The 24,670-nt window shown below is 39.7% G+C and overlaps 2 protein-coding genes across 2 annotated transcripts in view; one reads left to right on the forward strand and one right to left on the reverse strand.

Annotated features, from left to right (window-relative positions):
* Window positions 1-24,670, forward strand: part of LOC124222132 (uncharacterized) — a 53,885-nt gene that overhangs the window by 13,832 nt on the left and 15,383 nt on the right. The gene's annotated exons all lie outside the window — the stretch shown is intronic.
* LOC124222152 (uncharacterized) lies at window positions 6,959-7,787 on the reverse strand. The gene is made up of 2 exons (XM_046632818.2): window positions 7,453-7,787; window positions 6,959-7,333 (listed from the first exon to the last, which is right to left on the reverse strand). Exons 1-2 carry the CDS (start codon window positions 7,733-7,735, stop codon window positions 7,122-7,124), a joined length of 495 nt encoding a protein of 164 aa, XP_046488774.1. The 5' UTR covers window positions 7,736-7,787; the 3' UTR covers window positions 6,959-7,121.

Consider the following 24,670-nt stretch of genomic DNA (forward strand, 5'->3'; position numbering starts at 1 on the left):
TAGTACGTTGAGGAAGAAAGGCTAAGGCTTACCAGAAATAAGAAACTGTATGCCGTATAACGCAAGCACGTCGTGTTTCTTATTGGTGGTCATACACACGCGTATCTACGTACGTGTATAATATACACGTCACTGCAGTGTGCATTGTAGGCGCCGCTGCGGTCGTCGGCACAAAATCGTTCGAAAAGTTGTGAGATTTCTCCGGACGAACCGATAGAATATAGACGGTATATTAGACGCGCAGTCGTAGAGGCAGGCAGGTCGGTAGTCAGGTAAGTAAGCGATAGGTGTGTATATACCTAGATTCTAGATTCTTGAGAAACACTGTATGGGGCTTGTGCGCGGTCAGAGAAGAGAGTCGGGCCTGGGTTTGTAATACCTATAGATCTGTATCTATGTGTGGTTTTCGTCGTCGCGTGTCGGTAACACAACGCCGTACTGACAATGAGATTCTTCGTGATGATGCGACGATCATCGGCGTGTCGCGAATCACGATGACGATCATGACGCCTCGACGTTTTCGAGGAGCCGTACAAGTATCGAGAGACTATTTGACGAATATAAAATGCGTGCTACATATTATACTGCTTTAATATCTTTCCGCGACTGATTCCTTCGGCTCGCAACAATGCCGTGAGCGCCCGCGGAGAGAGACTCGAACTGTATTTAACAGCATTATATATTTTGCAAACAATGCCAACGCTTGCGTGCACTTCTCCCCCTCTCTTGCAGTGTCATTATGTATAATCATATCGCACATACAAAATTGGGGAGGATAGCATATGTTCCGTGGTTTTACCCTAATACACATTAACGCACGATATACCGAGAGGTTCTCTTCAACTCGTCTAGTCTATAGGCGTAACCAACTTGGTGAAAATGTTACCAGATTGGTGGGCAGAGTGATCCGGCGATTATTAACAGGCGAGAGGTTATCGTTGACTGCCACTTGTCAACAGGTCGATTCTAGGGAATTTGTTCTTGTCGGCGAAGGTTTCCTTCCGAATGTTTCATTCAGGATGTCAACCAATCAAAATTATACTAGTTGAATCGGGCGCGCTATGAGCGAGTCTTTTCAAGAGAACCTCTCGGTGGAATATAACTATGCCGATCAGGTGCTTAGAGCATATACCATTTTTCCAACTATATTACATGTACCTATAATAATTCACCAACTTTTAGCCACAATATGTCTGATATAGGTACAATATCTATACGTATAGGGATACTCCGAATGGCGCCGGACGAACAAACTGCCATGCACGCGGAGAAAAAAGGCACAGGACCTTTGCTCGTTTGTTAGGTATACCCTCGAACGCTCTGAAATATCCACCTACCTACCTACCTACCAACCAACCAACCTGACTACACGTGCACTGACTTCATTGAGTTCGTTTTTGCGTCAGCACTGCAAGCTACGCAGGCAGGCAAGCAAGAGATTCGAAGAGCAGCCTGCAATTCTGACGTTTGAAAATAAGATGGGTCTTATTGCTGGTGTAATGCGCGGGTCGAGTGACCCCTCAATCGGCGTACCGTCAAACTCTCGTGCTCCGATCTTAACGCGATGTGTGCACACGTGTTACGTACCATATACCTACATTATACAAGTAGACATGTATATATTATTCCTGCAGTGTACACAATACGTGTGTGTATATATATATATATATATATATATACACACATACATACACACACACACACGTATTGTGTATACATGTATATATATATATATATATATATATATATATATATATACATGTATATATGGGTGGCGGACTGAGCGAGGTGCGCATGACACACGGCCATCTGATTTTCGTCTGCCGTGAACTCCGCAATACACACCTCTACCTCTGTACGCACACCTATGCATGCCTACACAAGCACACGCGTTCTCTGCTCACTTCACGCTGTTTCGCTCCCGCTGTCTAGCCGTGCGCCGACGTACGCCATCGGCGCGCTTCCCCTTCGCTCCTCAGCCCCCTACCACTATTTCCCCGACGACGACGACGCTATCGTAGATTGCTTATGCCTAATACTATGCGCGCCGCGGCGCGTACACATGTATACAGATGCAGTTTGTGGGCTACGTTGCGTGTATACATGCACGCGTGGGTCTGTGTATACGTTGTATTATAGTCTGTCTGACTCTGTACGCGAGAGAGGCGGAGAGGGAGGAGGCAGACGTTTTGTACACCAAACTCTGTGTGTATGGACTGTAGTAGGTACCTACTATACCATACTCCGAACGCTTTACAAGCTTAATATGTGCGATGGGATTTTAAGTATTGAGAGATACCGAGTTCCGGGTTTTCAGATTTGATGGTCTGTTTTTTTTCTTTTCTTTTTTTTCTTTTTTTCTTCATCATAGATATCGGACACTCTGTGTAACCGAATATGTCTTGGCTTAATCCCGTTTATAATACCGGATTGACGATATTCCGTACAAAAACTAGAGAAAGAATAACAAAACGTAAAAGTAGTATTTTCCACGATAATTTTCATCACTTTAGAAACCAATTCAATTACTCTGAAACTACCATGTTAAGTGTGATGAAAATCTTTTGTCGTTAATACTTTCTTCTTTTCTTAAAACTGATTGCTATTGCATTATTTTATTACTGGGTATTAAATGTAAGGTCGTTGACATTTCAGATCCTTTCATCGAGTCGTTTTCGAAAATCATCGCGCGAGTTTGTCAGGACGGACTGACTGGCAATTTTCTAAAAACCCGTTTTTCGGATAGTATTATAGAGATCCGATGACTTAAAGGTTCATTGAAATTAGAAAAGGTAATTTCCGATTGAAATCAATAATTTTCTTAAATCACCCTAGGCGATGAAGAGAGAAAACAAGCTTCTCTTCTTATATCTATAGATATAACTTATACGACATCAAACAGCACGTGAATGTATTAGTTAAATCAAGTACTGTGTTTAGTCGGTGAAATAATGAATTTTAATTTTCCTCAATTCAATACAATGGGTTATCTTATGATTATTTTAATTTTCTGCTTCCAGTGTTAATTAAGTAAACTGAAATTTACCTCCATGCATATGCGGATGAAAAAATAACAGCTGATTGATTTGGAAAAAGAAATAGATGAAAAATAATTTCAAGCGTTAAAGAAACGGAAATTATCCCCAGTACAATTAATTGTTTTACCAATCGAATAAGCCATCTAGTTTAATTGATTAGGAATCTTCATTGATCCTAACAAGGTTTATATTATACGCGTACGACAAATTCAACCAGGTCAAGTGTCAACACCTGTGATAATTGAGAGTCGTAGGTATTCAAATGAAACGAATTTTTTAAACTTGAATTACACACAGTTTTGCGACATCCTTTTTTCTGCTCAAACTGCACTTTAATTTTCCAACTCGAATATGCAGACGGTGGATTTTTCTTCACGATCAGTCATGTGTCTGAAAAAATGTCTTTCATTTCATTCGTTATCAATATTCCTATCGACGTTGTTACATTCGTTTTATCCAAATGAATAACTAAACGGCGAGGTTTTATCCGCGTCATTCTCCGGTGGCTCGTGTGTCACGTGCCCCTGGCCACTCGTCGTCCCTGACGTCCCTGCCGTTGCTGTTGCTGTTGCTGTTGCTGTACACTCGCAACACGTAGGTATGATTTAGTCACCGAGGTCGAGTTGTCCGTTAGTTTGTAAGTCTTGTCCGTTCGTTCTTCGGGTGCCCAGCTGAGGTACGGTAATTGTACGTAAGTAGGTACCTACCGTTGTTATAATCTCGATGCAGTCGAACGAACAAAACTCGACGAGATTTTAATTTTATAATTCCTCCTTTAAGGACGTTCCCACCAAAAACACTTTTCTTCTAATATTTTCCAAATTTTGAATACACATACTTATGAGTGCCCTTTATGTGTAGGAATTTTTTAAAACCCTTCTTGCGGTGCTAAATTTTGAAATATTGCAAGTTGAAATTTACATATTTAACATGTGATCCCTATCCTAACCCCCATTGTGGCGCACCTTTTTTTTAAGTTACTACAGTAATTTTCTTGGAATTTCTATGAAAAACTGAAAATCACTAATTGAACATATAATAAACATGTTTCTCAAAAAATAACACAAAGAAGCGGTATTCATTTAATTATAAAAAATGTTAAAAGTGAGCTACTTTTCACTTTTTTTTCATTACTTGATCAGTGAGAAACAGCGACTTGGCAACGTTGCGTTGGGCGGAAAGTTCAAAATACCGTATAGGCGTAGTAGTTGTAAATAAATGTGAACCGCTCACAGATAGGTTAACTGTAGGCTGTTGTAAAGAAAAATGCAATTTTTTAAGTATATTAAGTATTTATTATAAATTATTTTTCAACATTAATACTCGTTATGTTAACATCATCAACAATTATAGATTCAAAAATATAATCAATCATATAATTTTCATAAAAACTATAATTTTATCAAGTAACACAAAATAAAACATTTTAGAAATATATTATTTTTTAGACGTAGGTATTTTTTTAATTTTCTTTTTTGGTGATTTTAAATTCTTAATCTTTGGCGAATTTTCATTTTTTAGGAAGTCTAAAACTGCCGTTAAAATTTTTTTATTTTTAGTTATTCGCACTTTGTTATTATCTAATTTTTCGCTAAACAATTGCACAATAGCATTTTCTCCACCTACTCTATAGATTTCCCTCAAATTATCACAAGAAATGTCATTTGAAGCCAATTTTTTACACATATTAACTGAAATAATATTTCTTAATTCGACTAACATTTTTAAGTTTACTTTAGTTTTATCTGAGTTGGATAACTCTTCCAAATAAATATTACTGTTTTTACATGCCTTTAATACACCACTTCGCAGGTTTAATGTATTAATTAAGTCTTGAAGTACCACAACGTCATACGCAGCGTCATGAAAAGATTCCTGATCATTATCAGGGTGTAAGAAGTCGTTACTTAAACTCTCTAATTTAAATTGACCCGGTCCTTTCCTATCAACCAAAGACTTTCTGAACAATGATAAAGTGTCAGCAAAACCAACAATTAAATCTAAAAGTTCGACTTTAACATTCGTAATAGCTCGTAAGAGTCGTGGTACGTCAAAGCGAGCATTATGTGCAACTAATAAACATTTCTGTTGTCCATCGGATAAGCTAATTAAAAATTGTTGAAAAGATTCTAAAGCATCAGAAATTTTGAGTGTTACGACTTGTTTGTCTCCGTAGAATAAGTCTGCATATTTATGATGAAGTTTAGTAACTGTAGTGGCTGACGATGAAATTTCGGTCTTCGTGTGTACATAGATATTAAAAATTTTACAATCACAGATCGCTGCAATTTGTATAATATGAGCATCTGAGGCGAATCCAGTTGTTTCTAAATCAAAGTAAACAATTTTTGTTTCATCATCTAATGCAATATTATTATTATCATCACAGTGTTTACGCACGTAATTGTTTATTTTATCCATTCCACAATTACTCTTATAAGTTATACCTTCATGTCTTTCGGTATTTTTACGTAAAAGTTCTCGTTTCTGTTTTAATTCTATACGTCTTAATTTTTTTGCTTTAGACTTACTCATTGCCAATCGTTTTTCTCGTTTCATTTCACTTCGTTTAACATAATTGACTGTGTGAGATCCAGCAGGAATATTCAGTCTTTGCTTAATATTTATAATACTTCGTTCACCGTCATTTTTAGCGCAGACGGCGTCAGCTACCCTAATATCACAAGAAAAGCTAGTACTTAAACACTTGTTTTTGTGTGCTTTGTTTGCTATAATATTGTTAAAACTTTCATTGCCCTGACTTGAAGCGGCAATAGAAAATTTATGAGAGTTTTGTGCGTATTTATCGAACAAATGTAATAATTCTTCATACAAGGTTTCATCAGATAGGTTTAGAGCATGATTTTTACTTGGGTTACACCACTTTCCACAGTTTTCATGTCTGCTAAAAATATGATCCGGTATTTGTCTCAAATTTCTAGCTAAGTTTTCGGAATTGCCCTTATTTTGTGCAACAGCGTATGAAAAACACTTTTTTAAATGAGGAATAACATTTGTTTTATTTAACTCTCTAAACTTATCGCGTAATTTATATAACTCTTTTCCAAAATTTTTGGTTAAATGATTTTTGTCGGCTAATTTATGATACTTTTGACCTGGGTTATCTGCTCTTACTGCTGCAATCATTGAGCTGTCTTCATCTCCTACAATAACACGTACTTGTAGTCCTGCTTCCTTTAAGATGTTGCTGTGATTAACAAGTTGAACTCCTGCATCAGCTTCCATTGCCTTAGCACTTCCGCAGAAGTTCAATCTACAATCATGATCATCTTTTTTATGCCCCATATCACATTTCTTACATTTTCTATTTCTAGTTGCGTAGTCTAGAATTTTTCCTGACAAGAAACCGATGATAGTGCTATAACCGTTCAAACTATCATAGCTACGCCCGTTACCGCGTTTAGACCAGCCCATATCAAATGACACAATGATATTTATTATTTCACCTAGTGTATTATCAAATAAATTTTGATTATCATTTGAGGAAAGCGTAAGGACATCTAACTGCGGGAAAATATCTTGGGCAATCTCCACTGGTCTGAAATAATAAATAAAAATAGTTGAAATAAAAAAATTAAACCAGATTTACAATTATTTTTTTTTTATTTTATGTAGACAATTCAATGCCGTGAAATTAATAGCAATACATTTTTTGTAAAAAATACAAGTATATAATGTAGATTAGTGCTTGTCAACTTATTGAATATTTAATTCAATTCTTGATCGAAATATTGTAAATAATTACAACAAGATAAAGTCTCTCCTTTATTTTTTGTAAAAATAAATGTTGTTGTATATTATACATTTACTGATAGCATAATAATTATAAATCACCAGTTTATGTATAATATTCAAATCCTAAGATATAAATTGAAACAAAATAATAACTACTTCTGCTTAATATTATATTACAAATAATTCATTCGTAGAAAATATAATTTTACAATTTTTCAATAAATTATATTACAATTTTATAAAAATCAGTGTTGAGAAAATGATTTATAATTATTATGATGATCAGCATCAGTCCATTGAACAGTTCAAATGAATTAGAATGGATGCTTACAATGTGTCACACAGCTTTTTGACATTTTTTATCACCAATTCTTTTTCCTCAGAAGCAGCTCGCTTGCAACTTTCTTTAGCTTCTAATTCTATTGCTTGACCAACTACAACTTCGTACTTTTTATAAATTTTGTCTATTACTCGAGGTAAATTGGCACAAGCAAGAATTTTATTTAAGCCAGTATTTCCAACACCGGCATGAATAGCCCCTGAAACATTCAAATAGTAAATATCATAAATTTCTTATAAAATAATTGTAAAGCTATTAATTATGTCAATTCAAGTTTTTTACTTTTACACATAAATAGAATATTGCGAATTCACTTACCTAAAACCACGGACATATTGACATCAGAAACACCATTGGTGGACTCTGCGGTATTAACATTATTATATCTGCCACAAGTATCACATTTTATCTTAAACTTTACGTGAAGTCCTTCTCTGTTATAGCCGTACATTTTTTCCATGTCTAAAAGACTGCTGCAGCTGGTGCATTTGAGGTTTTTAGCTAATTTTTCCAATGCAACTATACAATTCCCATCTGGAATTTTACATTGAGTAGTTTCATGCAGTGTTTCGAGAATTTTTGTTTTTTTAGCTTCTGACATAGCTGTTAGAGCTTTAGCTACTCTATCGCCTACTTTTTTTTTCACAAACCTCCCATTCTTCAAACGTGAAGTCATTATAAATAAATTATTTTTTAACTCCAAGATAAAAGTAACCTCAAAACATTAAAACTCTGTAGCACACGTCTCAGATATAATAATAATATACAGAAAGAGAATACAATGTTGCCAGATCTGAGAAACGACGCAATGGGTATATTTTTGGACTTCTGCGCACGTTCGCGCCACTGAAAATGTACACTGCACCTCAACTTTTTGTTATTGCATCATAGTATAGTTTACATAGGGGGACTGTTTTAGAAGTTGAGGACCACTGCTAGGTGGGAACGTCCTTAACGCAGAGAAGCAACAGAGATTGCACGCTATTATCTGTCCACATATACCGATATCCGATATAAATATCGAATGTTGACCAGTTACATTATTACCGATGTCACTCTGATTTATTTTTACTATCATCATCGTTATACGGGATAAAATTTCAAGCGATGATAAATTTTCATCATTGTTGTATCGTAATTGTGTAGGGATTTATTTGCATACAATGGAAAATACTCAGTTGTTCTTACCCTTCTACTTGGCACGATGTCTGTGCAAATCCATTCTGGCCAAATTGTTTGGGTATTCAAGCGAAAGGTTATATCGTGCAGAGGCTGTATACCTTAAATACTTCTACCTGGATTGAGCTGAAGAATAATATCATTGGTTTGACTGATTTGTGTAAATTCGCCGAATCACCGTAATGACTAGCTTTCGTAATCTGACGTTGTTGGAACGAAAACGAAACGAAAACACATAGCAGGTAATTATACTTTCGATACGCAGCCAGTATACACGGGCTTGCGATTTCAAAGTTGAACCTGTGAGATGCATCGTATTAACATTAGACGAGAAAAAAAAACAGTCGTTGCCAATAATACGCGGATGATAATTGTACATACATATACATCCACACATACATAATTTATACCGCTTCAGATTACATATAATATACGTATAGATTACAAAGTAAAGTAACGATTACAACAACGATGTTCGATAGTGAGACTATAGCTATAATTCATTACAAATTCATGACTATCCTTTGATTTGTGCAACACATTAATTAATCATATCGTTTATCGTGAATTTTATTAAAAATCGTATGTTTGCGCGTATACATGAGAGTATATATGTATGGGAGCGGAAACTATGTAGTTTTCACGATATTATTTTCTCCTGCGTAACGGAACTTCGTAACCATGCAAACTGTACGTAGTGCTGTATGTACTGTACGTACCTACAGTTCGGAGAAGGACAACCATTGGCCGTAGCCAACTCTCCGCATACATATACCTACTCGGAAACGTAATAATGTACGTATACAAGCTAGTTGCGGATCTTTTTCCGTGTAGTAGTACACGTTCATGTATGAATTGTACGTGTATTAAGTCTCGCCTCGGACTCGCGCAAGGCGGCGCTGATATCCCTTATACGTCGCACAGATTGCACGCAATATACTCAATGTTAACATCCTAGGTATGGTGTATGCATTTGTATTTCACCCATATTATACGGTCGCATTGTGTACACGCGTCTTACAATTAGAATCCAAATTAGGAAGGAACACGAATAAAAATAGTCCATCTTCTTTTCTTCTCCTCTATTATACCGGATACCACCGTTACTTCTCCTCTCGGTCTAACTGTGAAAAAAAATGTTCTCTCTTTCTTCAACCCTTGATCCATGCAATCATTGTAATTGACAAATTTCATATGTACTGTAATTGCTGTTTTTCATATTTATCGAAGTAGTCAATTTATTTTTATTTTTTTTGAAAAATTCATCCCCTCTCGTTACCACAAGGCGAAACACTCCCTGTAAAAATAATACAAGTACTTTTTTTTATGTAATACAAAATTCTCGAAATCAAACTGTACGATTATACTATATTCATTCGTATGATGTTAATAGCGAATCAAGCGTTGTACGAATGTACTCGCGATTATAACACGTAAAATAATACGTAATCGTGGTAAATATCGAAGGCGTTGCAGTACTAGCCAGCCAGTCAACCAGTCAGCCATCCGGTCGCCGGTTGTCCAGGTACGATCAGGGGTTGAGAAGCAGGGATCGTTGTGTGTGTGTGTGTGTGTGTGTGTATGTGTGTAATGCATATACCGATATGTAACCATAGTGTAAAGTACACGCGCACACAAAAGTACGTCCAGTGTGCAACGAAGGCATAAGAAAGGAACCAGCTGTTTCCTGCAGTGACGTCATACAGGTGCCGAACGGGAGACAGGTGGACAAAGCTCTCGTGCTCTCTCACTCTCGAGGCCCTCGCCTCCACTCTCGATAAGGTTTTTTTCAACTTTCCTTTTTTTTTAGACTTGTTCTTCTTTCCCATCTATTAGTACATGCGATCTAGTACTCTTTGATAATCGCCTAAATCGATTTCTATGCTCTTCGACAAAGTGTAATTAGCGGGTTTCATTGTACAAGATGCCCGGACAATTCATGAAACTTGAACGAAAAAAGGATTTAAATTTTCGAAAGAGAACATTAATTCACCTATAAATAAATTTTTCTCGATGCAGTCTTGATGGTATCTTTTTATTCAGTTATTCAATCATTCTTCGTCATATTTCTGAATACATCACATACATTTAAGCATATTGCGTGTACAGCTAAAATGGAATTTTATTCCCACTTTGAGAACGGATTTTTTTGATTTGGCCAAAATATGGCAGTGGAAATGTTTTTTTTTCTCCCTTTATTAGGTGAAATATTGTTCGATTCAACGAAAAATGTCATCAGAACAACAATTTATCTTTACTAGTATGGAGTGAAATCACGATAATTTGAATTGAAAAACACTTCTTTCGGCACATTTGATCACTGTCCGTACATGTTTGGTGAAATCGAAAGAGAAAAAAGTCTTTGTTCGTACGTATGCCCTTAAGAATCGTGCAACGTGTTACAATACCTTGGTACAGAATGCACCTATAACACTAAATATGCAAACACACGCTTGATTGCGAAAAAATATATTTATTTGTTTTTTATCGCCATCTGTGAGAGAATGAGAGTCATAGTGTGTCGAGACCGTTGGGTGATTTAAGCGGCATCGATTTACCACGTACGGGGCGGATTCTATGTAGAGTCTAATATTGCCTGTATCTATATAATATAACGTATAGTATAGATGTAGGGCGGAGAGCACAGAACGGCTCGAAAAATATCGCCTCCACATTAGTAGATACGTATAAAGAACGATAGGCGAAGTAGGTGTACGCATACATACAGACACGTCGAATGGCGGGGAAAAACTTTGCCAATGATTTATCGGACTGATATGTATTCTATAGATATAAAGCATGCTCTTGTCATTGGACGTGTATGTATGTTGGTCATGATTGTATAATATACAAGGTATTCAAAGCAGAGAAATACGGATCGGTGACACGTTGTCTGTGTGACTTCATTCTAATCAGAGATCGTCTTGATTGGAGGATACGTCGGGTTGACAGGCAGTTGCAATCACTTACGTAAGACTTTAATGTGCTTAAATCAACCCGCGCTTTTTCTTCTGCCACGTTTTCTTTTTCCTCCTGTTACAATAGATAATACCTGCAAGATTTGCTGGTTATCGGTTTGTATCGTAAGCCCCCGTAACGTAATCATAGTTTTACAACCGGATGTATGTAGTTGAACAGTCCGATAAAAATATGTACCAATTCGCTTTTATTTGTACACAAGTGTGACAACATGTGACGGAATGCTAAAGAAGCATCCAGAGTGATCCAAAAATCTGTTGCTTTACTTACAATAACAAGTCTCATATAAGGAACCTGGCTTGTACGGATTTTCATAATCTATATAATACCTGAATGTTACACAAAAAAAATCTGCATTTTTATAAGTCTGACAATGAACCGTGCGAAGGATCATAAATGCCAACTCGGATTCAAACTGATTTTATGATCTGCCCGCCGCAGTTTGACCCCTTGAGTCATCGTGGTATAGTGTGTATTCTTACCACCTATTTTATATCCATCCTTTGTATATTTAGACAACTTTTCAACATATTTCTTTGCAGTTTATTGCTATTTCTGATGGTATACTAATAGGTTTTCAATACTAGAGAGTAATTATTGCGCTGTAATATAAATTATTATTGATAGAAACAAATTGACTGAAATAATGTTGAAAATTGAAGGTATAACTCATTTCGGACAAAGTTACCCTTCTACACATATACATGTTTTACACAAATTATAAGTTTTTGGGGTCGCTGATTACGACTCTGAAATCAGATTTAAAATCACTCGAAATCAGTTAGAATCATTGCAATCGCGTGTCACCCAATCTACAAGTGAATACCTCCTCGTTTTATACCGTGCAACGACCAATTTGAACTACGATATGTATTTTACAGTTTGAAAACTGATACGCCTACACGCATATTCGGCTCTGCGGAGACGACGGCGGGTGAGAAAGGAGGATGGAGGGTGGCGGTGGAATAAGATTTGAAAGGAAAGCACGACTCGTCGGGCACACGCAACGCAACGCGTGTACAATACGCCGAGCACGTTGAACACGTTGTTGGAGGGCACACGCGAGCGCACGCATTATCGCTGTTATTAAGCTTCAGCATTGTTGCCCCAGCTTACTAAACAAGCGGGTGTAGTTATGTGCACAGGTATACGGTAGGTCGATCTTCGTGCCAAGAGGGACTCCTCCGCCCTGGTGACCGTGACACTAAATAATCATAAAATAAAACAATTTTAGAAAGGCCTGCTCATATGAAGGTACAGCATCTACGATTGGTGTATACACAAGTGCTGTGGGTATCGACGAACACACATGTTGCGCATGATTACGCATTTGTAGATGTATAAACCTTTGTGGCGCAGAGTCACAAGTGTGAGGTACCTTTTTTCAATCGATTATTCAACATTAACATGCAATTTTTGAGATATCGTTGTCAATTTTTTCTTTTTTTTTTTGCATAATTGGACCGCTAAGACGTTAATGTTGATCCTATAAGAGGGATTACGATGATTCCGCGAATATAGTGAGCGGTATAAATAATCAAAGTGTTGAATATGCCTGTTTTTACTGAATAAATGTAATTGTGGGAAGGTTATGGGGACTAGTAAAGTGGAACTCGATAGTATGTCGTTCTTAGGGTCGCTGAAAACGAATTCGAGGTCAGAATGTCAAAATTCAAGATGGCGGATCCAATATGACGGACTAAAAATATAAAAATTGATCCTATTCGATCATATTAAATCGGCCATCTTGAATATCGAAAGTTTCTCAGATCTGAGCCCATTTTTGAAATCAGCGACCTCGAGGACTCGCATATACCCAATTTCAAGGAATTTGACTGCTAGGAAAAATGTATGCTTCAAAGGGATAATATACCCATGCGAGGATAGATATAGGCGTGTAAGCAGCTTTAGGTAACTATTCGACGAGCAAATATTTAATACGATATTAACGGTAAATTAAGAAATTTGGAATACCTACGATTATTGTCTATTATAATGAAAATATGTATGACGTATAACATACGACATGTTATGCATCCGCATATAATGGCTTTGAATGTGTAACATGCGCCTGTGTACGCGTATGCATACATGTATGTTCCAAACGCATCTGCTCCCTCGGGCAAGATTCTATGTTTAGGCGGCATCGCGTACTAAAGAGAATGCTCTAAGTGTTTTATACCGCCACGCCGTTGGAAAAGTCTTTGCTGCACGATGAAACCCATATATACATACATGTATGAGTAGAAAAGATGTTTCAAATTGAAGCGTCATTGCTACCCCCCTTGCGATGGAAACAGTACTTTCAAATTAATTTTGATAAATGGAGGCAAGGTACAGATTCCAGTTACGGTGTAGTAATTATTTCATTTGAAATACTTGGTTCACGATGGTGCACGAAAGAAGGTTTAAAAACGTTCAGTCAGCTGTAACGGTAACTCAGTGATTTTATTCGCAAATGGCTATTTGTTTACTTCTATTAAATAATGATGGTCAATTTATGACGATCGCGTAAGAAATAAAACGAGTTTTAAAAATTCTACGACATCGTTCATCCAGCTGTTATAACAATTTCATTGGATAGTCGGTGTAAAAAATATCGAGCATTTTTGGGAAAAAATAACCATTATACAGCATGGTGGCCTGTTGAGTAAATGTAATTTTACTCAATGTAACAATCGAAGCAGAAGTTGAAATTCATCTTTTACCCCCTTCGGATCGAATTAGGGTGTGAAGAATACTATTTCGCGTTAGAGTGTCTCCAACTAGCCCGTGAGAACGTGAAAAGACGGGATTACAGATCACAGTATGTATGTCCAACTAATCAAACCATCAGCACCGAACGACGAGCGGGATCTCTAATTCCGTTTCGTTTCGTTCCGTTCCGTTCCGTTCCGCGGCCGTACCTCTCTATCCGTCTTCATTGTGCATGTACTATTACAGGTACACGTACCTCATACCTCATACACGAATACCTACAGGTGAGCTTTACTCCCAATCTCTAGATTACGGTTTAATTTCTATATATATATACATTATACATATACTCATGGTATGTTGGTATATCACAACATACCGATGCCGCGATGCCTGAAACTCATGGCCAGCGGAAAGCTGAGCGTTCTATTGGACGCATGCTCCCGACCAAGCGCTCTCTCCCTCCGTCCGAGAGAGCGAGCGATTGAGTGAACGGCATGCGCAGTGCAATCCAGAGGACACGGTATCACCCGGTAGACACTTAGCGCGCGCGCGCGCCGGCGCACTAACGCGAACCACGACGACAGGCTCGTCGACGGGCGTCTGGCTGCGTCGGCGGTGCGAACAACGATGCTCAACACACAAGGGCCGTCGCCCTGGTGGTGTGCTTGCACGACCAGGTGGCCTGCCATCGCGTCGCGCAGCTCTTCGCGTAGCGTGGCATGGCCACGCTCGGAGACTACCTACCACCGCACCACTGTCGTTTATTTCCCTTCTCCTATATCTCTTCACCCCTTGTATGCACGCGTGTGTGCGTGCAGTAGGAGATGCGCGTTGCACGCTTCATCGGCCGAGCCTTTGCATCTTGTACGTATGTCGTGTGTCTCTCTACACCGGCTGCGTTCGCCCTCTCAGGTAGTTGATGGAAGCACGTTGTGTGGGTATGGGTATATATCGCCTGGTAACCAGGGCGCCGTTGACCATCTCGATCGCTGTATTATAGAGGGATAGAGGGAGAGAGACTCACCGTCGTACAATATGTGTAATACGCTAATACTAATGGTTCAATATAATCGCGCGGGATCACGTAGGAGTAAGTATTACATATGAGTGTAATGTTTGTATAATGTTATCTTTCGGATCAATATTGGAAAATATTATACGTTCGTGTCGAACGCCTCGTTCAACTACGTACGCATCCATAGTCCAGGAGTCTTCTCATGCTCGGAATAGATCACTCGGAGGAAGGAAAACAAGAGAAAATAAAAGTAAAAAATTATTCATTCAACTACTTGAATGCACTATGCGGTGACCCGTTCTCAAGAGGTGTTTTCAACGGAGCACAAATTGACACCGCGATTACGTATTTTGTGATCACTTATATTTCATAGAGTGATTAGGAGAGATTACTTGGCAAATAAACTTTACTTTGATTGTGTGGTTTCTCATGATATCTAAGATTTCATACGATTTCTTAAGATTACAAAGAGATTCCCGTAATCCTAAATGATTTCCCATGGCTACCAACGATTACCTTGATAATCACAAACGCAGATTTTTATTTTAATATTGCTGATTTCGGTGTGATTTCGGAGATTACAAAGTGATTTCAAGGATTACAAAGTGACTTTGGAGATAACGAAATGATTTCGAGTGTTATTGAAAACTAAATCGCTTCGTCGAAACACCCCTTGCCTGATGCTGAAACATACCTTATAACTTGAATGGAAAATTTATCTTCGATTGATTGATTGATTGATATGAATTTTTTCGAAATCACTTAATTATATTTGTGAATAAGGTTTACAGGATAAATTCAAATAGAGAAAAAAAAAGTTTTCTCAAGTACGTTTTACAGTAAAATTAGTCTAGTTTTCGGTCCAATGCGTCGGTGATTTATAAATTATTTTTTTTTCTTATTGTAATAAAACTAGCATGTGCCTATATTGATACGTACAAGTCCCATACTAGCGACAAATCAGACTGAAAATTGAAAGTGAATATCTTCAAAAATAAATCAGTAGTACGCCGATTTTCTACAGATCTACGTGTAGTTATACACGTCTAATACGTGCATAAACGTATATATACATATATTTATACTCTATCTTTACTGAACTCAGACATTTAAAAAAGAGAAGGTATTTTTTGCTCCGCCGAGGGTCAGACACCCCCTCAATTTCCATCAAGTATGAGTACACGCGCATACATACATATATACACCCCACACAGTCTCTTATATAGACGGAGGGTATATTTTCTAAAGAGAATATTCGAGAAAGAGACAGAACGTATTTTTGTTTCTACATTCTTAATCGTAGTAATTTCTTCTTAGCCGTTCATTGCAGATTGTATACATTCTTGAACAATGTTCTTTTCTTAATGACATTTTTTCAACCAAAATTTGATGTGTTTCAAGTATTTTAGACGAGACAATACGTTGTTTCGATTCCTATTTTTTACGTATACGTGATGCAACGCGAGCAAAATATTGGAGGATAAAACTTGACGAGGTTGAAATTAGTAACGTTAACATAACGAACAACGTAAAGAAGAAAATCATTATTTTGTAATTTCGAAGGTGTTAAATCTTCAATACTTAAATACTTTTCGCCTTATTATACTATTTTTACCTATTATACTAGTTTACTAAATTTCAAACAATACCAACGTTGTAACTCAATGATTTTTCCCGAACTTGCATCGTTACACTAACGTTACTGTAACTTCAACCTCGTAAAACTCGTCCGTGCCATGTATCTGGCTGCGGCACACATGTACATTGTATACGCTATATATTTTTAGGACCTTCAATTAGTTTAGCTGCTCATTAAATATTTATTAGCTAATTGGAAAATTAACTTCTTGCACTATTCGTATCGATTTATAGAATAATAAATTCATTTGATACATTCTAGTTTACATCGGCATGAAATTAGAGTTCAGTACTGCCGGTAGTATCGACTAAAATTAACTCGAATTAAATCACTTCCGATATCGACCTCTATAATTTTTATGTAGGGCCGACTTCGATCTTATATGTTTATCAGAAATATGCATATGTCCAAGGCGAGGGTCGTCATGCGCATTCTGATTTGTCTCACGTGCTGTATGAATTCTTGAAATAATATATTCGTAAAATATTTCCTTCATTGATTCGCCTTATGTTCCTTGAACGATTAAAGTACTGTAGCCCGATTTTCCTGCTGTATTATTATTCGATATACACGCGGGATGAATCGTGTGTCTTTCTTCATTCGCATATAATATATATTCTTAATTCCGCATGAATCGGTATTTTTTTTCGAAGTTTCATTACGTAAAGATGTAGGGGATCGTTGAGGGAGGAATAACGTTAGACCAATTTCAGCAATGCAATTCTTTCGACTCTGGCCTAAAAATACATTTCAAGTGTCATCGATATTTTTTAGAATCCCGTTTGATCGTACAGGGGGGCTATTTTGCCCGCCTTTCTCCTACACGGTACGGGATAAAGGGTAGTGTCACGATGGTTCAACATTTTTTTTCTCGTCTTGAGGCACATGAATTGGCCGAAGTTCAAGAAAATTATTTAAAATGGGGAAGAAAAGAAACGGAACGGTTCGCCAGATTCGAGAGTGAGCAATCCGACGTTGCATTGCGTTCGCAGGAAATCATCGGGCTCAAGCCTATGTTGAGAGATCGCTGGAATTAAAATGTTTAATATAGGCGTCAGTTACGTAACGTATACACGCGTATGGTACATCACGACTTACGATGTACACCGGCGTACGCGGATATGCCATGGCAAATTACACAAGGACGTCGAAAAGCCCGACGGGTGCTTTAGCAGAATTCAAGGTCGAAATGACAGCGTAGATTACACAAACACGCGCTTTGTCGCGCGACGACGACGTAGGTGGGTTATAGGTAGGTAGGTAGGTAGGTAGGTAGATAGGTAGATAGATACGAAGGAATACCTAAACGTTGCATAATGTTCTTCACAATATAATCACGTTTCTTATAAAACTTGTAGGAATTACGAAGCATCGGTGGTAATACCGGCCACCACACGTTATCGCAGTTCAACGATTAAGAGGCACAAATATCGTTATCGGTATCCTCCTCGTCGACGGGACGAATTTCTGCGAGCGAACATTTTTTCATAAATTCAAGCATCCGCCGAATGTCGAGCGCCTTACGGCCGCGGGAAGCCAGCGCGGCAGCGATGAGAAGGAGCTGCTCGCCCAGACCGTTAGCGGCGGACATGCTGGCCTACGGTATAACAGCAGTACATAGATCATTGTGTAGTGGGATAGCCGTGACGTAAAACGCGTCGCGCATAAAGCCTCTGATCCATATTGCAGCGGTATGCACGACCTAAAAACGTTTGATTGCGAGTTTAACGCGCCTAGCGCGACTGATCCTCTCGTTGTACGCATCGAGATTGTTTTGACCACTCGAAATCCGTATGACGCGCGAGCGCTGCGCGTAGTAAAAATGACAGGGGCGAAAAGACGAAAGTCGGGCTTCGAGAAGAGAGAGGGGAAAAGGTACGTAGGCACGCTCGATGTTTCGGCGTACCTTGCCTACGGACAATTTCACCTAAGCTACTACTCCGTTTCTTTACCGCGACGTCGATCCCTCTCGTTGTCGGCTGGCGTTGCGCTGCGCTGCCGCTTCTCGGCATCGACAATATTCTCGTCAAACTCCTACTCCTGCTCCTACTCCGTATAAGCGTTGTTGTGACGTCAGGCTGCCGCGACAGTGTTTGCCGAAGACTATTTCTAAATCGGTGTTGCCACGCGTTTGTGCGCTCTTGCAGCTCATTGTAGATTGCTGGCGACGTTCTTCGACTCGGATGTGGCTGTATGTGTAACTCTCTCGTTTACACGCAACGCGACTCGGAACGAAATAAGGTGGACATTGCTACTGATCGTGAGCCTGATGTTGTTGCTGCACATCGCTGCCGCTACCGTTTCTCCCGATAGTCGAGGCGATTTCTACAACACACGCGCATATTATCGCACCGCTTTAAAATACACCCGATTCCTTCTCGATATTTCTTTGCTCGTTTAAATAGCCGCGCTGCGCTGATTCTTGCCATTACGCTCTGATATATATACATATATATATATATAGAGCTATATATTCGATATTTTCTGCTGCTTCTTTTTCTTGACGCTCGCCCTCTCCTCCAGAGTCAAGTCAAGCCGAGTCGAGTCGCACACGAGCGGAGCTTTAAAATACTGTACATACGTACGTACATGCACGTACAAATACAACAAGCGCAAGAAAGAGGGAAAGAGAGAGAGAGAGAGAGAGAGAGAGAGAGAGAGAGAGAGCGGAGAGCTATCGAGGGAGCGAAGTTGACCGGAGTATTCCGAGAGCTTCCGAGAGATTTGTGACGTCATCCTACCTCGCTCAGCTGTTATGCTGGCCGAACCGAGTTGAGTTGACAATGAGTTGAGTGGAGTGGAGTTGGGTTGAGTTGAGCCAAGCGTCACGTCGCCGTCGTATATGTACATTACATACATACATCCATGCATGCATACGCACGTATATGCATACATATTATTATACGTACTTAACGACGGGAAATATTAATGATGTGATTATTTCCCACCCCTAAATTAGACACGTATGCGCAAATTCTTTTTATTCTTCAAGATAAGATGCATTTGGGTATACCTAAATTCCACTTTCGAACAATGTCGACCGGTAGTGCGGCTAATGGTCTCTAACGCATAGGTATACGTATAACGACCTTGACGGCAATCATGGCACCAATAACTTCTGCATCACGCATTGTTTACTCATAGCGATATCTATCGATGTGTTTATACCTACACGTATGTAAAGTATGATCGCCTTACCGCAATAACAAAAACAACGAAATGAAACGTACATTTCGGGCCAGAGACATACGTTTGTTTCGATAGATTTTTGTTATTTTTCGTATATACGAGGCGTATGTATGCACGTATACACCGAATACATACGCGCAATCGTGTACGTACGCGTAAAAAAATCCCCAACATCCCAGACGGCATGTACGTGTAACAAATATATTTATGCATGCCTGGCTGTGTGTACGTATCGTGATTTGTAACTAACATCGTCTCTCCTCACGCGAAGCACTGAAATGCGCACGCGCCGCGCGTTCGTCCCGCGGTTGTTGTCACGTCGTCGTAGACGCTTGTCAGATAGGTAGATGAAGATTATTCAAAAACACATACTAAGAATCCTTCGCACGCGTGCAGGTGAGTGCCACGCCAAGCATATAAAAATGCCTTCCCCGTTCTTATTGCTCCTACACACACCGATATGACGTACGTAGCATAGCCAGAAAATCAAGTACAATTATACTTACAATTACCAAGTATTATACTTACTATATATATATATATGTATAGTGTCGCCATTCAAAGCAGGTAAATTTCTACACCCAAAAATTACTGTATTCCAGCCTAAGCCGTGTAGTCTTAAGAGTTTGTAGGGCGTACAGTCTAGTTAGAAAATTCTGCCCGTCATCCAATGAGGAAAAAAAGGAATCATACATGATTGAAATAATTTGGAATTTTTGATTACGTGTCAGTAGTAGAGAAACCTAAATCAATCGGGTCGTTTTTTTTCTCTCTCGTTCAAAAAGATAACTACAAATGTTACCCGCACAATGAATTTCACAGATTTCCTAGTATACATTACATGTAGATATGCCGTAGCATGGTTATACAAATATCACGTGTGTAGTTTCAAATTTAGTGTACGATACGCTTCAATTTTCATTTATATTCGTGGAAAAAAAAAGAAAAAAACTGGATCCAATTATTTTACGCGTCTCTGCTTAACGTGCGAATAAAAAATTTTCCATGCAAGCACCTAATTGTTTACCGTAAATTGCACGATAAACTATCGCCAGGCTCACGAAGAGACGGGAAAAATCGAACAATAACGTTCTGAATAGGAAAACTGATAAATATCGGTACGGAAATTATAACATCAAGTCATGCTGCACCGGCTAGTTTCATCCCTCTGCCTTTCGCCGCATTAAACGATATACCTATACACATACATCTCGTATACACGTATACTGTACCCATGCATGTGTACAACACTATACATGTATACTCTCCTTCTTCGGGCATCGATTAGAAGCGCCCCCTTAACTCTAATCACTTCCGTCCGTGCGCTTTGCACGCTGAGGACGAGGCGGAGGCGGAGGAGAAGGAGGAAGAGGAGGAGGAGGCGGCGGTCTGCGTCGCGTCGCGTCGTCCCGACTAAGTTCCTGGCGGTTCTGCTCGCGCTGCTCCCGCTTATATACACTCTTTTTCGAATATCATTCGACGCCCGTATAACTCCGCAGCTCATTCCCAGGTAGCAATATCCCGAAGGTTTCGGTCGCCGAAATACCGTCATCGCGTTTGGACATGGTCAAACCTGTGTATTATACACACATAAGAGAGACCCGGTGAGGAGACCCCTGCAGCCTGCAGCGGCAGTCCAAAAGTAAATGAGAAAAAAAAAAAAAAAACGAGGAGGAAAGGAAAGGAAAGAAAAAGTAATGGCTGCAAAAGAACACACTTGTGCACACGTACGCATGGATCGGTATACATGCAGATATTGTATGTGAAAGTTTTAAAGGAACTGGAAACCTTGAGTCAAGCGGGAACAAGGGCTAAAGAGGGCACGGGGCGACTGGGAGGATCGGGGCGAACGCCCTTGTGCCCCTACACTTCGCCACGCATTACACTAATACGCGTTCACGGGCTTGTCCGTGAACCTAGGATGAAGAGCCAGTCGAAGATCCCCGACGACGACCCGCCGCGATGCCAAGCAAACCCCTTGTAGAACGAGGGAGGCGCAGTGTGGGCTATGCTTGGGGGTGTTACGTCCAGTGTACCACCTCTCTCCATTTTTCCTACTCGCTAACTCTCCCACAGTTCTTATATGAATATCATGGTCTCTGTCCTGTCCTCTTATCTCTACCTAGTCTCACGCTATTCACTATCGCGCTTATTCATCTAATTCTATTCCCTCCCTCTAGCAGCTTTACATCTTTTCTGCACCCGTACGTTTCTCGTCTCTGGATTCATTCGTATCCTAACTCTCAAGCACCTCAGAGCGAAAGCTTTTAAATAACTCCGTACAGCACACTTCAATCTCACCCCTATCTCGACTTCATGCAATAAATATATACTAGATATCACCAACAAATTCAACGTTACTCCATCCTCAATCCAAATTCCGGTTGTCTTAGTACGTAAAAGCGAAGCAAAATCAGGTTATTCCTACCGCTTGGGAGCAAACCACATTCACGGACGTAACAGGGGGTAACTTATGCCGGCGTTTGCGGGGTAGCCATTATATTACACGCGCTACGCACTGCAGTATTAAACGATTATATTATTGTACCCGCTTACGCGTTCGTAGCGTGGTTATGCGATCGTGTATAAAGTTGTACACGCCTATTACGTAGTAGTACGACAGAGTTGGCGACGATCCTAGCAATGCTACATTCGAGCCGCGATAAGATAAGCTTTGTAATTTATCATTGTAGGCCGATTAGTGACCTTTTCACAAGACACTCATTCGACTCATCGAGTGTAATATCATATTCAATACCGCGTGTCTTATGTTCGATAATTCGCGTTTGTAATAGAATAATTTACCCAATACGTGAGACACCGGACGAGATTGGACTGACCCTGAAAATTCACAGTCGGAGTTTAAAAAAATCTGGCAAGCACGGTCGGGTAAATTCATTTCGGACTTACTCGGCAGTGTCTCCTCTACGTACTTCGGGCCCATTGTCAACTCCTACACTCGAATCGGTTCTGGCTAATCCTTGTTATGGCACCAATGGACGAAGTCCATCGCACAGCGTGTCTTGCAGTACGGTCCGTGTTGTGTACACAGTACAACTACCTGAAGATATCCGCTTCTATGCCAATAAATTCTTCAAAAATCGACCCGTCCGAATTCTATGAAGCGCTTCCCTTTTCCGTCCATATCCTTGCAGCCTTAAACTCGCACCCAGCATACCTAAGCCGGGGCGAGGGTTCAAATTCCCTAAGTATGACTAAGGACTCGTCTCCGGGCTGAGTTGGACTCTTTTTCCGTATTGTCACGTACCTACCTACCTACCTACCTACCTACCTACCTACCTACACTTTGACTCTTTGTGCAGCATTACTCATCCAAATATATATTGTTTTTATTGTCCCTTATGGCTCATATCATGCTATAGCACGCATTACTTGCCGCCGCCCCCCCCCCCCCCGCCGGAAGTGTGTACCTTATTATTCGAGCAATAAGCCTGCAGCTCGGGTATTATAACGCGAACCTTAATAAAATGCTTAAATGATTTTTACAAATACCTTCGTGGTATTTCTCGGTTCGCTAATTGCCCAGAACTTAAAAGTGTACGGATTCTCACTTGAGGGAGAGGGAGAGAAAGAGCGACGGAGAGACGCGGTGAGACGAAATAATCCTTATCACACGAATACATAACTTCGTCCGCAGTATTATTACAATTCTAAAGCCGTAACTTACGGTCTGTTCATTTGTTTGCTGTTATATTCTGTTAATCGGACTTACAGTAACGAATGCATGCGGTTGATTGTATACATATACATAGATACCAGTTATAGGGTGTATTTATATATTTGATTCAATTTTATCGTGAATCGAACAGTTACGAAAAATTGAAACACCGTGTATAACACAGTACGCAGGTCGCTGTTTGCAAATTGTATCCGATTGTGAATTTCGAAACGTCTGTAGGGTGATCTACATCGGTGAAAATAATCGGCAACAAGCATCGGACACGGTCCTTGGCATTTAAACTGTTGCTGCTTTTAGCAGTCTGCGGTGCAGTTTGATCTATAATTAGCCGCGGTATTATTTTTACTATTTTAGTCGAACCGCAGGGGCGGTGTGGCGTAGCTTTTTCTTCTTCTTCTGCCCGCTGGAGTTCACGAAGCTTTCAAAGTCTATCTACATCGTGCTCCTATACTTATACGTATAGCATAGCGTACAACCGCGCACGCATAACTCGCGCCTAGACCACCCTCCCCCATTTGACTCATCACGGAACGGTCCAAATGTCGTTGTTCCCTGCCTCAGGTCTCGTGAACGAACCAAGTTGATGTTTCACCGCGCGTCGCTTTGCGCAGCTTTGGCCAAACAGATTACTACTAGTTTTAATGCCAACTTGTTAGGGGAATCAAACAGTGCACAGAGATAATGTGTATACAATTGTGTAGATATAAAATAAATATCGCAAGGAGTAATCTTCCGAGTAATTACATCAAATTTCAACGGTGTTTAAACTTTTACCATCGTGAAAATTATCGAACGACTATAACTATACTATGACGAACGTAATTTTCAAAACATTGGGATGATGGAAAATCTCGATGTTTCACACAGGCGGCGTATAATTGTTCGATACAATTTGAAGGGGGTGGGGGGGGGGGGGGGGGGGGGGGTGGGGGGAGGAAGAGTTTGTACGCTTGTTAATCCCAATGTGTGTGCGCGTGTGTGCGCACGTGTTATTTAGGTATAAATTTGTCGCGTGACTCGAGACCATGCGCCTGCAATGGAAGGAAACGCATGGTGTGCCCTACGCGCGCGCCGCGCCTGACCCCCGATACGCTCGTGTCACGTAGGCATCGCCCGCCATCTTGACACCTCGACT

Source organism: Neodiprion pinetum, chromosome 6, assembly GCF_021155775.2.
Source record: "Neodiprion pinetum isolate iyNeoPine1 chromosome 6, iyNeoPine1.2, whole genome shotgun sequence".
In the NCBI taxonomy this organism is placed as follows: domain Eukaryota; kingdom Metazoa; phylum Arthropoda; class Insecta; order Hymenoptera; family Diprionidae; genus Neodiprion; species Neodiprion pinetum.